Raw genomic sequence first — 15,361 nt, 5'->3', positions numbered from 1 at the left:
GGAGAAGGGGGTAGCATCTACATGGGAAAAGAGGCTGTTTCCTCCCTTCTTCCATCCTGTATCCAGAAAGGAGAGAAAGAAGTGAAGTGAGGTCAGTACTTACCAGAGAGGAAATAACTAGCCTTGGCTGAGAGATTTTTATCACAAGTAATGTGCTTTGAGTGTCAGACAATCATGTTGTTACTCCTGTACTTCATAGTGCAGGATAGGCAGAGGAGAGGGAATTTTTTTGGTCTAGAAAAAATGCTCATCCTTTCCTCAGAACATTTTGACTGTGAAGAAAGATTGTGAATAAGCCTTGACTCTGCTTGATGATGATAAGTTAGGGACAGTGAGAAGGAGGGTGAGCTTGTTGTAAGGACTGAGGAGGGAAGAAGGAGAGGCGGGGAGACAGGAAGCTCCTAGATAGGCTGGGGTTTTTTGTTTTGGTTTGGCGTTTTGCTTGTTTGTTTGCTTGTTTTGGTAGTGGCCGCGGGAGTCCTGAATGGATCTAATCTCGGGCTGGGGGAGCTCAGTGAGCCCGGTTCGCCTCAAAACCCACTTTGCCTCTCTTAATCTGGGCAGAATCTGGCTGACCAGTGGAAACTGATGATCTAGTCCATCAGCAAGTGGGTGGAGAATTCTACTCCCTGGGAGAAGAGTTGCAACAGCATTGGAGGAGGGCAGAAGGCGGGGTAAATTTGGTGAGAAACTCTGTAATTTCCTTTTTTACTTTCACAGCAATAGTGGAGAATCCAGAATGCATGCCCTCCTCATAACCGTCCTTGCAGTGCCACTTATCCGGGGTAAGTTCACTTCTCTCCCTGAGCTTCTGGGCCAGGTCTTCTGTCGTAAGTGGGGTGGGAGAAAAAAAAAAGTGAGGAGGGGGTGAGAGGCGCAATTTGATGGGGAGTGATAACACACATCTGTGCCCAAGTCCAGTGTTAGGGCGGAGGGGGAGGGGTCTGGAAAGAAGAGCCAGGAGAAGGGGAGGAAAGCAGAGTCCTGTCAAAGAAGAGACAGCTGATGCGGATGGAGCCCCGGACGCTTGGAGGTCCTAACAAGAGTCACCTCAGCTCTCTGACACCACGGAGTTGAACAAGATGGTGAGGGACTACAGAGAGGGTGGAGGAGAGAGATGGGCTCTTGGAAGGTGGGGCAGTCTGAAACCAGTGAGAGAAGCCAGGGTATCTTCTTTCCCAGACGGTCAGAGAAAAAACCGTTATATTAGTAAGGAAACAGAAATGGGGGGGGGGCCTTTAGGGTAGTGGAGAGAGTCCCAAAAGTAGCTTGGCTCCTTCCCTCCTTTGTTCCCAGTCTGCCAGGTACTCTCATTGTTTCCTTTTCCTCCAGATTTGTGTGTCATTGCCTGGGGTTCGGGAAGAGCATTTAAGGAGTTTAGGGAAGTGTTCAGTAGGAGGCCTGGAGTCCTTGATCTAATCATGTCAAAGCCACATATTTTTAGTCCTGGGAAGGAAGAAAAACTAATGCAGATACATCATTTAGTCCAGCTGACTCATTTTAAGAGAGCAGGTGTTAAGTGACTTCTTCAGGATTATTCTGCTAGTTAGCAGTGAATCCGGAACTAAAACCCAAGTCCAGTGATGAACATTGGGGAGGGTATGTGCTATGGTGAGCACTGTGAATTGTGTAAGACTGATAAATCACAGACCTGTACCCCTGAAACAAATAATACATTGTATGTTCGTTAAAAAAAATAATAAACAAAAACCCAAGTCCAAAAGCCTAAGGATGTGTTTTTGTTATGTGTGAGACACACTGAGAAGAGAAGAAAGTCTCTCACAAATCCAATACCGTCTGTGGAATACTGGAGAGGCGATTTGGAGTTGTTCGTTTCTGGCACCTCTGCTTCCTACCTTTTTAGCTTTACCTCTCATTTTGGGTTTAGGGACTGGTTTTCTCTTTAGGAGTTCCTGAATTGAAAGGGCATGGAGTAACAGGCCTCATCACAGATATGGAGCCCCAAAGACCGAGAAGGGTTTAGAGGTACACAGGCAGTGAGATAGTAAGACCCTTGGAGGGGAGGCAGAGAGAAAAGAAACTGATAGAGCTGAGGTCAACTTCAGGTGTTCTTCTCTCGCTAAGGAGTTCCAGATGCCCCCATAGGACAAGAATATAAGGATGAAGAAGGACTGGGAGAGGATGATTATTATCAGGTGGTCTATTATTACACAGTCACCCCCAATTATGGTAAGTATGTATAAGGCTCTGACCCATAGCAGGATGGACCGAGATTTGGGGGATACTTAGTTCTGAGACTTTGCCTTTCTCTTTGCCGTTGGAACAACTAGATCAGAGAGAAACTCAGCTATGAGCAAAGACCTTAGCAAGGCTCATAATGTTATTTCTCAAGCTAGTGATTTTCAGTTCTTTGGAACCTGGTTGAAACGATTTGAAGATTTTCAAATTTGTAAATTGTTTTAGATACCAGGTTGAAAATATAAATGCAGGTACATTCACAAACATTTTTAACATTAAAGTTCATTAGAATTAGATTACACCAGTAAATTTTACAACTTGAGGAAGTTCAAGTATTCGGAGCAATTTCTTCTTCTTTCCATTTATAGACCTACTGCTACCTTTTTTGTTTGTCACTACCGATTTTTTTATCCTCCCCAGATGACTTCGGTGCAAATTTCACTGTTGATTACTCCATGTTTGAATCTGAGGACAGACAGGTGAGTGATCTCTACATCTAAGAGGGTCGGGATAGGTAACGGTTTAAAAAGAAATTGGTCAATATTGACATATAAATGATTAGCAGGAACACAAATGAGTTAGGTGAAATGGAACTGGGAAGTCCCAAAGCATATGTGTCAACCACAATTGGGGAAGAAAATAAAGCCAGAACTCAGTAGGTTTGCTAAGACATTGAGGGGGAGGGGCAGTCCTTGAGTCAGGGGAATTGGTGAATGGGATGGGTACATAATCCATGCAAACATAAAGTAGGGAGGATTCCTGAGCTTAAGTTTGGGGGATGAGGGCTGCAGGAGAGAAGGAGTCTAAATAGAGAAACTCTGAGGATGTTGGATGGAAGCAATGATAGCTCTGTGTTTCTTGATCCTACCGAGGGCAGAACAGGGTGGATAAGAAGGTAAGGGAAGCAGCAGAGACTACCTTTAGTCATGAAACAGAAGGTGCAGACCCTCAGAAGCCTGAAACACTGAAACCAATGACAATGGAACCAGTGAGTGGATTGGGGATGGTGGGGCAGGGCGGGGGGATGGGGGGGGTGGGGGGGCAGATCCCAGGGCTGGTGACATAGAACAGAGGGAGGGCTGAAATAATAGGCTTTGGTGGAAGAAGGAACCAAATAACTAATATAGCAATGCAGGTGTCCAGCTCAGCTTGGCCATCGTACCTCTCATTGAGATTTTTTTTAGTTGTTTTTTTTAATTAATTTATTTATTTGAGAGAGAGAGAGAAAGAGCCAGGGGAGGGACAAAAGGAGCAGGGAAAAAGAGAATCCTCAAGCAGATTCCCCACTGAGTGTGGAGCCGATGTGGGCCTTGATCCCAGGACCGAGATCGTGACCTGAGCAGAAACCAAGAGTCAGCCGCTTAACTGACTGAGCCACCCAGGAGCCACTCCATTGAGATTTAATACTAACCTTGTATTCAGAAAACTGGGAAGATTTGGTACAGTTAAATTTCAGTTCGATAGTACTTAAATGTGCATGTAACCTATGACTAAAACTGTGAAGGAGGGCGCCTGCGCGGCTCAGTCTGTTAAGTGTCCGCCTTCGGCTCAGGTTGTGATCTCAGGGTCCTGAGAGTGAGTCCTGCATCTTGCTCTCTGCTCAGCAGCGAGCCTGCTTCTCCCCCCTCCCTCGGTGCTTTCTCTCCCTCTCTCACTCTCTTTCAAGTAAGTAAATAAAAATCTTTAAAAAATAAAAAAAAAACCGTGAAGGATGTTGATGATGAAGAAAAGGAAATCTATGATGTTGTTATTGCCCTCAAAGTATTTATAAAACCCAAGTTCACGCTTACAAAACATTTAGAACAAAATGAAAAGGTTCGTAACAAAGTTCAATTACATATAAATTTGAGAGCATATGACATAGGCAAGTGTTTTAGTCGGTGGAAGGACAGAAATCAGTATACACTGGAGTTGCCTGGAAGACTTTTAGAAGGTGACTGTGTTTGAGATATACTTGGAAGGATAGGTAAGCTTTTGAGTGGCAGTAAGTTATGAAAGTATGAAAACAATTAGAAGGAAGAATGGCAGATGAAAGAGCTGCATTGGTGAGGGGATGGCATAAGCATGGCATGTTTAGTAGCATAGGGTATGATTGAAGGAGAAGGTGAATGGGAAGGAACAGTGCAAAATTAAGAAAAAAAATTAAAATTTACAAGGCTCCTAATATTCGCTTGGTAATTTCACATAGGTAAGGCAATAGGGCTGAATCACAAGAGAATCTGAAGTGTCAGGCTGAAGTCTGGACTTATATAAACAACGGGGGAGCCTAGTAAGTTCTTCAGTGTGGTAAAGATACAGTGAAAGTAGTATTTTATTTATTTTTTTAAGATTTTATTTATTTATTTGACAGAGAGAGACACAGCGAGAGAGGGAACACAAGCAGCAGGAGTGGGAGAGGGAGAAGCAGGCTTCCCGCTGAGCAGGGAGCCCGATGCGGGGCTCAATGTGGGGCTCGATCCCAGGACCCTGGGACATGACCTGAGCCGAAGGCAGACGCTTAACGACTGAGCCACCCAGGTGCCCCGAAAGCGGTATTTTAGAAAAACTATTTGTTGTATGCAGGATGCAACAGAGTGGAGAGAGATGCATGAGATTTACATCATTCTGGAAACAATCCATTAAAGGCTTGGACTAGGGAAGTAGCATTTTAAAGGGAGAGGAGAAAAATAAGTATTTTGAAGAAAATGCAATGAGCGGTAAATGAGGAGAGAGTTGAAATAACTTACAAGTTTTGAATATGGATGTCTGGGGAAATGGCTGACCAAAATAGGAACTGTGAAGGGTCAGAGTGGTTTAAGACTGAAGGTATAAATCAGGTATTGGCCAAGCTGAATTTATGGTGAGGGTGTCCAAAGGTAGCTTAACTAGGTCAGAGCTTCAGTTCTAAGTGCAAAGTCACAGTTACGAAAGTAAACAAGCTCAACAGAGCTGGTACACAGAAGACCAGAGGCCAATGACTGTGCCTGTAGTTAGGAGGAGGAAAAGGAATCAACCAGGAAAATGGAGAAGAACTGATTGAACAGGCAGGCAGATAGCCAAGTCTGTATTATAGAATCTAGAAGATAAAGTTTAATATAGTCAATAAAAAGCGACCAAGAGGCCAAAGAAAAGGAGGTCATTGGTAGCTCCAAAGAAAGAAGTTTTAATTGAGTGGTTGAGCAAAAGTTAGGTTTTATGGAGTTAGAGAGGGAGTACATTGTGAAGAAGGGAAGGGAGAGTATAGACCAATCATCTGAGAAATCTGGTAATGAAAAAAGAAGCAGCCGCCAAAAAGGGCAAGAGGACCAAAGTGTAGCCTGAATATAGTTGAACACAGATGGGAGGGGTCAGTAGGAATGGAAAGCTGGGGATGGATGACCAGGACAGGGAAAGATTTTAAGGTACATAGTAGGCTCCACTTAGATTGTAAACTCTCTGAAGAAAGGAGGGAGGTCTTAATCACACTTATATCCCCGCTGTAGCACCTAGCACAGTGACTAAGCATAGTGTCATGCACATAACAGATTAAAAAAAAATGCACATTGTTGAACTGAGTTGACCCTCCCCGGTATGCTCAGGAGGCTGAAAGGCACAGAGGAAAGGACTCCTCATAGTTATGGGGAGGAGAGCTGGATCTTTCTCTAAGCTCCGAAGAAAGGAAGATGGAGGTTGGTATAAAGAGATGGCTATCCTTCCAGAGGGGGAGGAGGGTTGGTAGGAAGGATGACACTGGCCTACCATGGGGGGATGTCTGTATTTTTAGCAGAGTCCAGATCTGAACGATGCTGTATCCAGTCTGCAGAGTCCTGTTCCCCTCCTCCTGTCCTGGGCCCTCGTTCAGGGGGGGATGTATTTCATGTAGAAGGTGAGAGTGCAGCCACTGGCCTTGGGGAATCAGTGAAGTAATTTTTTATTAGCCAATTATTTTATTATTTATTATATTATTTAGCCAATATCTCTGGCTAGTGTTTCCAGCCTGGTCAATTCTCAGCTGCTTAAAGGACAAGGGATTCCATTTAGAAAAATCTTATCTAATTTTAAAGAGGTTTAGGAGATGTTGAGGCAGAGACTTTTCTAACAAGAGTCATTACTTTTTCTGAATTGGGAGGACTTCAGGACCTCCTACATCAGAAGCAGGTGAAACAGGGAAGAAACCTCTCCAGATTTCCAGTCTGCCTTGAGGAATCAAAGCTGGTTCCATCCAGGAGGTGGTTTAAGATATGGCAGTTGCCAGAGGGCATAATGGGAGGTGCCCTACAACCTGGCAGTCAAGAGGCAAAGGTCAGAGGCAGAAGGGGTCTGCCGGGTTGGTTCCCTAAAGTAGAGGAGAGATGGTGGAGGCAAGCAGGAGGGAAGAGAAGCCTATACTATAGGAAAGGAATTTAAAATTGGGATTCTAAAAAAAACTATTGGGGGGAGGGGGTGAAGAGATTTCCCAGAGGAAGGAGTGAGGAGGGGAGGGGACACATCTTCCAGGAGATGGGGGAAATCTTGCCCAGAATATGAAATCTGGGGAGTTTTCATAGAGGTGGGGGGCCACGAGGGGCTTCCTGAGCCACCTGAGCCTAGTGTTTTTCCCTTTCTTTCCTTTTTTAGGAGAAAAAAGGCTGCTACAACTCTTTGGATGGGGACTCGGGAAGAGGAAATTGGAAGATAAATAAATGAAATAATCTGGTTACTGTCTACTCCTTCGTGAGGGTCTGTCCTAATCTCACAACACTAAAGAGAGCACCAGGATATGGGGATAGGAAAGGTAGATTAGAAAGGGAGTTAGGTGGCAGTAGAATTAGAGGGAATAATTAGGACTGTGAATAAACCTGAAATGTTGTGAAGAATGGAGAAGAGCACCAACAGACAGTTAACTTCATCTAATTCTAATATTTTATTACACATGGCGTTGAAACAGTGTGTTTGGGAAAAGAGCTGAGGTTTATGAAGAACACTTTTTTCTTTTTATAAAATAAGCACATTGTTAAACATATGTAAAATATTAAAAACTACTTAGAATAGATCTTAAAAACTGACACCCTCCTCCACTTACACCCCCAACCCCCAACAATGTGCCTTTTCCAGCGTGTAATTAGGGCAGGCAGGGACATACTTTAATTCTCCCTCTGTCCCCGAGACCCTAATCAGAACTGGGCTGCCCCCTTGCGGTCTCTTCGGTGTCACAGCCTCAATCAGCCCACGGTCCCTGAGCCCCTATCCCCTTCGCCTCGCTGTACTTTCAGTACTGCGAGGGGCATTGAATAGTAAATTCCGGACTCTCTCAACTCCGGACTTGCCACCTTCCCTCCTTCCAAGCCTTTCGAATCTTCTCCAGGGAACAAATAAAGGAAATGAAGCTGGACAAAGGTATAATCTAGGCGATCAGGGACCTACCCATACTCCTTTCCCTGCGCTAGGAATCCGAGGACCCCGGACAGAAAAGTCAGGAACAACCGAGTTCGGCTTTGACCTCTAGAGTCGTGGCTGGCTGGCATCTGAGCTGGTAACGTGCGTGGCGGGTTATGTAAGGAAAGGGCCGGAGCCGCCCCAGTGGGAGTGCGCGAGAGGACGCGGTGTTCTCGGCAGCAGTCCCCACCCTCCTCACCCAGCAGGGCAGGAGGCACCCAACTTGTAGAAGGAGGAGGCGGAGAGGGTGAAGCAGAGACCCGAGAGTCACGAGGGCCGCGCGGCCCAGAGGGGGAGAGGATACACAGTGGCATACATCCATTCTCTCACACACGTTGCAGACCCAAGTCGCTGACGGCTTCCACGTGCTGCCCTCGTGAGAGGAGGCGCTCAGCGGGAGGGGGGCCGCGGGGGGTGGGGAGGGCGTCTGCTACCGAGGAGGAGCCCGGAGTCCCACATCCCAACACGCGCGCCTCAGATCGCACAACCAGTCTGCACACTCCAACCGCACGTCTCCTGCCCACCATCATCCTATTTAAGGCCTCGGGCTCCGCCCTTTTCCACTCTTTTTCCATCCTCCTCCTTTTCTCATCACCGGGTCCGGTTCGCCAGCCGCATGTAGGGGCGGGGCACGGAATGCTTCCCTTCCAGCCAATCGTCACCTACCAGCGTCTCTATTGGCCGAGCCCCTGCAGGCTGTAGCAAATGGGATGTGAACTTCAGTAACAAGAGTCACGTGCCACCGGCTAGGCAACCAATGAGGGTGCGAGGTCTGTGTACGCAGGGGGAAGGCACGTGCCCAGCCGCACGTGTCTGGGAGGGGGGGGAAGGGGCGGGACCCAGTGGGAGAGAGGCGGAGGTGGGCAGCCGAGACCCGCAGAGTTGGAGAAGGAGCCGGAGACAGCCTGGGCTGAGCCGACCGATACAGGTGAGGAGGCTTGCAGAATAAGGAAGCGATCCGCGCGAGAGGATCAGACCCGGAGGGGGTAGGTTTAGGGACCGAAAGCAGATCTTGGTACTGGGAAGGATAGCATCACGTGGCAGGCGAGACTGTAGAGGGTCCGGCTCAGGGATCCGGATCAGAAAGATTGGGAAGAGGCGTGAGGTCCCTGTGGGGAGTGGTCCCTACAGGGTCACTAGGTGGGTTACCGGAGATTTAGGGCTCTCCAGTAGCCCTCGCTGCGGGGTCAGGCTGGGAACAGACCTGGCGAACAACTCTCAGGGGAAGGTGTCAAGTTGGGTGATTTACTCTGAACAGAGGGGAGTAAAGAAGAAGAGTCTGTATCAGACTAAGAAGCTGTTCTGCGGAGGCCAGAGGGGCAGTCCAGGTTTTTAACTGAGGGGGGCAGGCGGGGAGATGACTTTTTCTATTGTCTCTGAGACATGTAATGCTGGGGAGAAGAGGTATTATCGTCCCATACAGTACACCCCAGTCTCCCGGTCCATTTCCTAATTTCCAGATTATGGTTACAAACTCCCTCGCTTTGCTCTTCAGTTGCAGGTTCCGATCGTTGGGTACTTCGCGATTTGCTCTCCAGCCCCTGCTTCTGAACCTATGGATTCTCCAGCTAGCATTTCTTCCTGTTCTTCCTACTCTCTCTGTTCCTCTTTTTCCACCTCCCCAGGGAACAGTGACTTTGGCCTCCCCTCCGATAGTGAGGGGGAGGACAAGGCTGCCCATGGCCCCAGGTCAGACCCTGTTGGGCAAAGGGGAGGTTCTCGGCCCAGCCCCGGTCCTATCCGGTGCAGGCAACGGCCCAAGGTTTCCAGCAACCAACATACAGCAGCATCTCACTTGGAACAGCGGGGCCTGGCCTCTCCCATGGCAGGATCTGGGGTCAAAAGATCAAGAGATGGTGGATTACAGACCAACATGATCATCCAGGGTTGTACCACAGAAGGAGACCTGCTTTTTGCTCAGAAGGTAAGAGAAAGCAGGGTAAAGTCGACAATAGTGGAATGGCTTAGCAGCCAGAGGGGTTAGTAAGGACCCAATTCTTCATTGGTTCCCAGATTTGGAGGTGGGGAAGAACAGTAATGTAGGGGCAATTCCCAGTCCTCTCATAGCCTTTGTCCTGTTTTCCTACAGTGTAAAGAGCTTCAAGGATTCATCCGCCCTCTCACAGACCTACTGAATGGGCTGAAGATGGGTCGATTTGAGAGAGGTAATTATCTGATTAGTTGCAATTATCTGGCTAGCTTCATCTCTTTCTCTTTCTCTCAATGTTTTAAATGTGTATTTGTCTTAAATCTTCACAGCCTACATTATTACTTTTCTGCCTCTGTGGTTTAATTTCTTTAGGTGAATTTATTTTATCCTGTTCTTTCCTTCCTTTACCTGACTAAATTCTTGAATCTCAATCTTTGATGTCTTTCTCTCTCCCTGACCCCAGGATTGAGCAGTTTCCAGCAGAGCGTGGCAATGGATAGAATCCAGCGTATTGTAGGCGTTTTGCAGAAGCCACAGATGGGGTAAGTTCCCCTGCTTCTTTCCTAAGTACTTCATAAAAAAGGAGATATCTACAATCCTGTCTTGTTGCTTTTTCACACTTAATGACTTTTTAAAGAAATGTCTTTTTCACAGGGAACGTTACCTAGGAACCTTGCTACAGGTAGAAGGGATGTTAAAGACTTGGTTTCCTCATATAGCTGCCCAGAAATCATCACTAGGTAATAGCAGGCACCAGCTGACCAAGGTAAGAACTTGTAAAACTGAGGGGGAGACAGGGATATAGGGAAACGAAGTGTACCTGCAGAAATGGGTTCCTTCTTCTGTTTTCTCTTGAGTCTTTTCCTCTTTTCCAACAGGTTCCTTTTCAGGGGAGGGAATGCCTCGCTTTCCTTCATTGTCTTGATTCTTGTATGGTTTTTGTTCTATTTTTGTTCTGATCACTACAAAGAACTCCATGAAGTTTAACCCTATCCCTCATGTGCAGCTTATCTGCTTTCTGCATAGATACAGAAGGCTTCTTGCTTGGCCAAATGAGTCATGCAGGAAGAGTCCTTAGCTTTTCTCTACAAATCCTTTCTTCTCTGTTGCCCTAAAATTCTTTCCTTCTCCCTCTTTTTACTCCTACCCAAGTATCCTTGTACCAAACCCTCTGGAAGCGTGGGTTTCAAGGACTGGTCATAGCAAGTATATCACTGGGAGGGGAGGAGGGCACCCATGGGGCACCCATAGAAGGAGTGTTGGATAGATTCTTAGACCCATTTGGAAGTGACCTATTTTTTGTGCCTTCAAACGATAGGGTATTTATGGGATACTCGAATTACAGGGAGGGTAAAGTCTCCTATAGATAATGGACAGTCGTTCTTGTATTCAATCAACCACAGTTATTATTGCTGTGGGAATAACTCATTCAAAAATAGGCAAGAGGATCTTGCCTGCATGTTAATTTACATTTCTTGAGAAACTCAACAAAGGGAAATTAAAATTTAAAATGCAGAAATTGGAGAATGATGATTCCAACTAAAAATTGACTTTTAAAAAAGAAGTTATAAAATGAGTTATTTTATAAATAGTGAGAACCTATGGGACTGTTTGTTTTATTTTGCCTGCTGGACGTCCAGTGCCTGATAGAGTGTGTGGTACATAAAAGCCTTCAAGTATTTGTTAAGTAAATGAAAGAATAACTAGGTTACTAAAACTTTTAATCATCACCTGGCAGAAAATGAGCTGTTGCATAAAACTAGGTATGTTTGCATTGCAAACAGATTCCCCAAGGAAATAAAAGTTTTAAGCAACCTAGTGCAGTTAATCTGAAAGCTCTCTCACATATTTTTTTTTCTTCTCATCTCCCCCTTCTAGCATTTTCCAAGCCACCACAGTTACTCAGCTGCTGCTTCTCCTGTACCTCCAATGGAAAAGATGGACCAGACACAGCTAGGACATCTACTGTTGAAACCAAAGCAGCCTTGGCACCTCACTGAATGGCCAACCATGCACCTCACTTGGATCCACACCACTCCAATTTGCAACCCCCCACTCAGTTCCCCAGGTACCATTTCCTTTAGCCATGGTCCTTTAGGCTCTGGGGCCAGCATTGGTGTCATCCTTTTTGTCCAGCATGGAGTGCAGCCCTTCACCCACTCTGCCCCAACCACTCCAGTTCCAGCTGCTACAGCATCTGTGGTCATCCCTGGTGATCCTAAGAAACTCCCTGGAGAGGGACCTCATTGCCACACTTTGCCAGTAACTCTGCCATAAGCCTGGAGCTGTACCCTATCTGGTCCTGGTCTACCCACCATGGCCAGAGAGATGACTGTGGGACATCTAGAGCAGATGAGAAGCCATCCTCCAGTTGCTCCTGATGTCCATTTTCTCAACCCCTAATCCAGGACTCGAGACTGTGGTTTCTAATTTGTGTAAATATATGTCTCTCTCATATATATTTTTTACTTTTAATGTGTGCATTTGTGTTGAGGGAAGAGAAGTGCTTTTTGATTAAAGAAATTTTATACCTAAAGAGTTTGTTGATTAAAGGAAGTTGAAACTTTCTGCTTGAAATACCAATATTGATCCTCTGAGCAGCAGAGAAGAAGAAAGAAAGGGGATGGGAATGTTTGAGACAGTGAGCTCCAGCAAGTCAGAAGTCTGGATGGGATGACAGAAATCCTGTGGAGAGCAAATGAGACTCTGCTGCTGGCTTCCTAGGGACCAGTTACAGGGTTCAGAAAACTTCCTGGGACAGTTACAGGGTTCAGAATTGGGCTTGTGTTTTCATTTAGTCTCAGAGACTAGTACCTTTCCCTTTGTACTCTTCCAGCTGGCCCAGACTAGCAGGTTCTTCTGCTCTGGGATAGCTCTTTGCTTTGATGGGAGCTGTTGATGCTTGTGGATAAATGCATATGTCATCTACTGTGGGCCAGAGGAGGGACACAAGAGCCAGAACAGCCACTGTGGTTGCCAGTTTTGAAGAGGAAGGGGTGCCCTAGAACTGTCATAATGGGGAGTCTCCTCAGACGCAGGGCCACATCTTGATTCAAAAAGCTGCAGGAGGGGTGCCAAGGTGGCTCAGTTGGTTAAGCTTAAGCCTCTGACTCTTGATTTTGGCTCAGGTCACGGTCAGGGTTGTGAGATCAAACCCCATGCTGGGCATGGAGCCTACTTGAGATTTTCTCTCTCCCTCTCCCTCTACCCCTCCCCCACTAAAATAAATAAATAAATAAATCTTAAATTTAAAAAAAGCTTGCAGCCAAACGTGTGCAAGACTAAGGAAAGCTACCCAGTGTCACGGGGAGGCAAACATGAAAGTCTGTGAATTTATCTGCATCTGCCCTTCTCTGTATATCACTCTGACTTATTTGTCCCAGTTTCCACCAAAACTATGTCTTCTCCCATCCTAAGCCTTGGCAGTGTATCAGACTACTTGGTCATTTTAGTTATTGTTTATTGGCCACTTAGCATGTTTCTCACAGCTGGTTACACATCTTTCCCCTATTTCTCAAGTCCTCCATTTTCAGGGAATAATTGTCTCTTGATTTCAAAGAACATGACCTCCTTTCTCTTCTATTTTATTTTATTTATTTGAGAGGGAGCATGAGCAGAGAGAGGGGCAGAGGAGCAGAGGGAGAGGGAGAAGCAGACTCCCGGCTGAGTAAAGAGCCGTGGGGCTCGATCCCAGGACTCCTGAGGTCATGACCTAAGCCAAAGGCAGATGCTTGACCAACTGAGCCACCCAGGCGGCCCACATGACCTCCTTTCTAAGGCAAACCTATTTGTGCTCTTGATTACCTTTCTCCTCTGGAACTTTTGCCATATCGTTTATCCCTTCTTCACCTTGTAACTTCACGTTGTTCTTGAATTGTTTATTTATTTGTTTATTTCTCCTACAAATAATATTTATTCCTCCCATAAGTGGGATCAGGTCTCTCCCTTCCGGAAAACATCTCTTGAGTCTGATTGTTCTCTTTCTTATCTTTTCCTCATATTTTTTTTAAGATTTTATTTATTTATTCATGAGAGACACACAGAGAGAGAGAGAGAGAGAGGCAGAGGGAGAAGCAGGCTCCCAAGGAGCAGGGAGCCTGATGCGGGACTCGATCCCAGGACCCTGGGACCACGACCTGAGCCGAAGGCAGACGCCTAACCATCGAAGCCACCCTGGCGCCCTTTTCCTCATATTTTTAACAGTCTAATCTTTCTGACTCCTTTCTACCACTCAAGCCTTAGGCTCCTGCAGCTTAGCTACTGTCACTCTAGTGCACCTTCCAGAGTCACTAACTATTGCACGGAATCAGGTATTCTTTTTTTTTTTTTTAAGACTTTATTTATCGGGGGTGCCTGGGTGGCTCAGTCAGTGAAGCGTCTGCCTTATGCTCAGGTCATGATCTCGGGGTCCTGGGATCGAGCCCCTCATCGGGCTCCCTGCTCAGCCAGGAGTCTGTTTCTTCCTCTGCCCTTCCCCCTTCTTCCCCCCACCCCCACCTGGCTTATGTTCTCTCTCTCTCAAATGAATGAATAAAATCTCTTTTAAAAATTAAAAAAAAAGATTTTATGTATCTATTGAGAGAGCGCACAAGCAGTGGGGAGGGGCAGAGGAAGAAGCCGACTCCCCACTGAGCAGGGAGCCCAATGCCAGGCCTTGATCCCAGGACCCCGAGATCGTGACCCAAACCTGAAGGCAGATGCTTAACAAACTGAGCCACCCAGGAGCCCCCAGGATCAGGTATTCTAATGTAGCTTCCACCAAATCAATAGCTAGATCCAAGCACAAAGGCTATGTGCTTCATGCTCTCTGTAGCACTTGACACTCTTGATGCTACCTACTGAAACTCTCCTCCCTCGGATCCCATGACAACACACTATCCTAATTCTCCTCTTACCTACCTGGCAGCAACTTCCATATCTCTTAATGGCCCCACTTCTGCCTGCTCTGGAGTGTGGGTGCTCCCTTAGGCTCAGTCCTTGATCCTTTACTCTTCTCTGACTACATTGTTTCACTTAAAGATTTCATCTTTCATGGCTTTATTGCCTCACCTTTGAAGACTTCTGAATCCCCATCTCTAGTCCCGCTCTCTCCCCTAGAAGACATATTGAAAGTCTACATCTCTGCTGAACAATTCTATTTCCATGTTATTAACACCTAAATATTGTTGAAAATTTCAGCATTTTAAAGCCAAGAGGTATCATTCACCCCCTAATTTTTTAGAGATGAGGAAATTTAGGTGGCTTGTGTAAGACAGCACAATGTGGGTACAAAACTCTGGGTTTCCAGTCTGGTGCTTTTTCCAGTGGTCACCAATCAAAATATTATCTTTCCTTTAAAGATGTCCTGTTCTTCCTTTTTATACTCTTTTTCTTCTGTTAACACTGTCTAAGCTACCATTGTTTTTCTGGATAACTGAACTTAAAACTTGGTGCCATTCAGTCACCAAATCCTTCATATACATATATATATATAATTATATTGTATTACAGATTATTTATTATATATATTATTATTATATATATAAATATATACATATTTAAAGGGAGCGCACAAGCAGAGGGAGAAGCAGGCTCCCTGCCAAGCAAGCAGCCTGATGTGGGACTCGATCCCAGGACCCTGGGATCATGACCTGAACCAAAGGCAAACGCTCAACCTACTGAGTCACCCAGGCGTCTCACCAAATCCTTCTTATTCTGTATTTGGAATGTCTCTTAAAATCCATTTCTTCCTACCCATTTCATTGCCACATCTTTGGCCTAAACTTTAATTATAGCAATAGTCTCTCTTACCTCTAATCCCTTCTCACTGATACCAGATTACTTTTCCTAGAACAGTGTTTTGCATGTCATTTCCTATTC

The 15,361-nt window shown here is 45.8% G+C and overlaps 2 protein-coding genes across 5 annotated transcripts; both read left to right on the top strand.

Annotated features, from left to right (window-relative positions):
- The first annotated feature begins 347 nt into the window (after positions 1–347).
- Positions 348–6,852, top strand: CUNH1orf54 (chromosome unknown C1orf54 homolog). Of its 4 annotated transcripts, XR_012376909.1 has the most exons (8): positions 350–608; positions 721–785; positions 2,086–2,190; positions 2,620–2,678; positions 3,077–3,187; positions 5,757–5,846; positions 5,942–6,043; positions 6,775–6,852. XR_012376909.1 is itself a non-coding variant. In XM_025858393.2 (7 exons), the coding sequence occupies exons 2-6, from the start codon at positions 740–742 to the stop codon at positions 6,038–6,040; spliced, it is 417 nt and encodes a 138-aa protein (XP_025714178.1). In that variant the 5' UTR covers positions 363–608; positions 721–739; the 3' UTR covers positions 6,041–6,043; positions 6,775–6,852. The 4 variants fall into 4 exon arrangements, 3 of the variants coding, with proteins under 3 accessions (XP_025714179.1, XP_025714178.1, XP_025714177.1); XM_025858393.2 differs by lacking the exon at positions 5,757–5,846 and having other exon boundaries at positions 363–608; positions 5,945–6,043; XM_025858392.2 differs by lacking the exon at positions 5,757–5,846 and having other exon boundaries at positions 365–608.
- Positions 6,853–8,401: 1,549 nt separating this feature from the next.
- CIART (circadian associated repressor of transcription) lies at positions 8,402–12,049 on the top strand. Its single transcript, XM_025858417.2, has 6 exons — positions 8,402–8,500; positions 9,068–9,496; positions 9,662–9,737; positions 9,966–10,044; positions 10,157–10,268; positions 11,381–12,049. The coding sequence occupies exons 2-6, from the start codon at positions 9,128–9,130 to the stop codon at positions 11,777–11,779; spliced, it is 1,035 nt and encodes a 344-aa protein (XP_025714202.1). The 5' UTR covers positions 8,402–8,500; positions 9,068–9,127; the 3' UTR covers positions 11,780–12,049.
- Positions 12,050–15,361: the final 3,312 nt, after the last annotated feature.

Source organism: Callorhinus ursinus, unplaced genomic scaffold (genome assembly GCF_003265705.2).
Source record: "Callorhinus ursinus isolate GAN/ISIS: 27379988/994484 unplaced genomic scaffold, GSC_fseal_2.0 scaffold90, whole genome shotgun sequence".
NCBI classification, from domain to species: Eukaryota; Metazoa; Chordata; class Mammalia; order Carnivora; family Otariidae; genus Callorhinus; species Callorhinus ursinus.
This window is presented reverse-complemented; position numbering and strand designations above follow the sequence as displayed.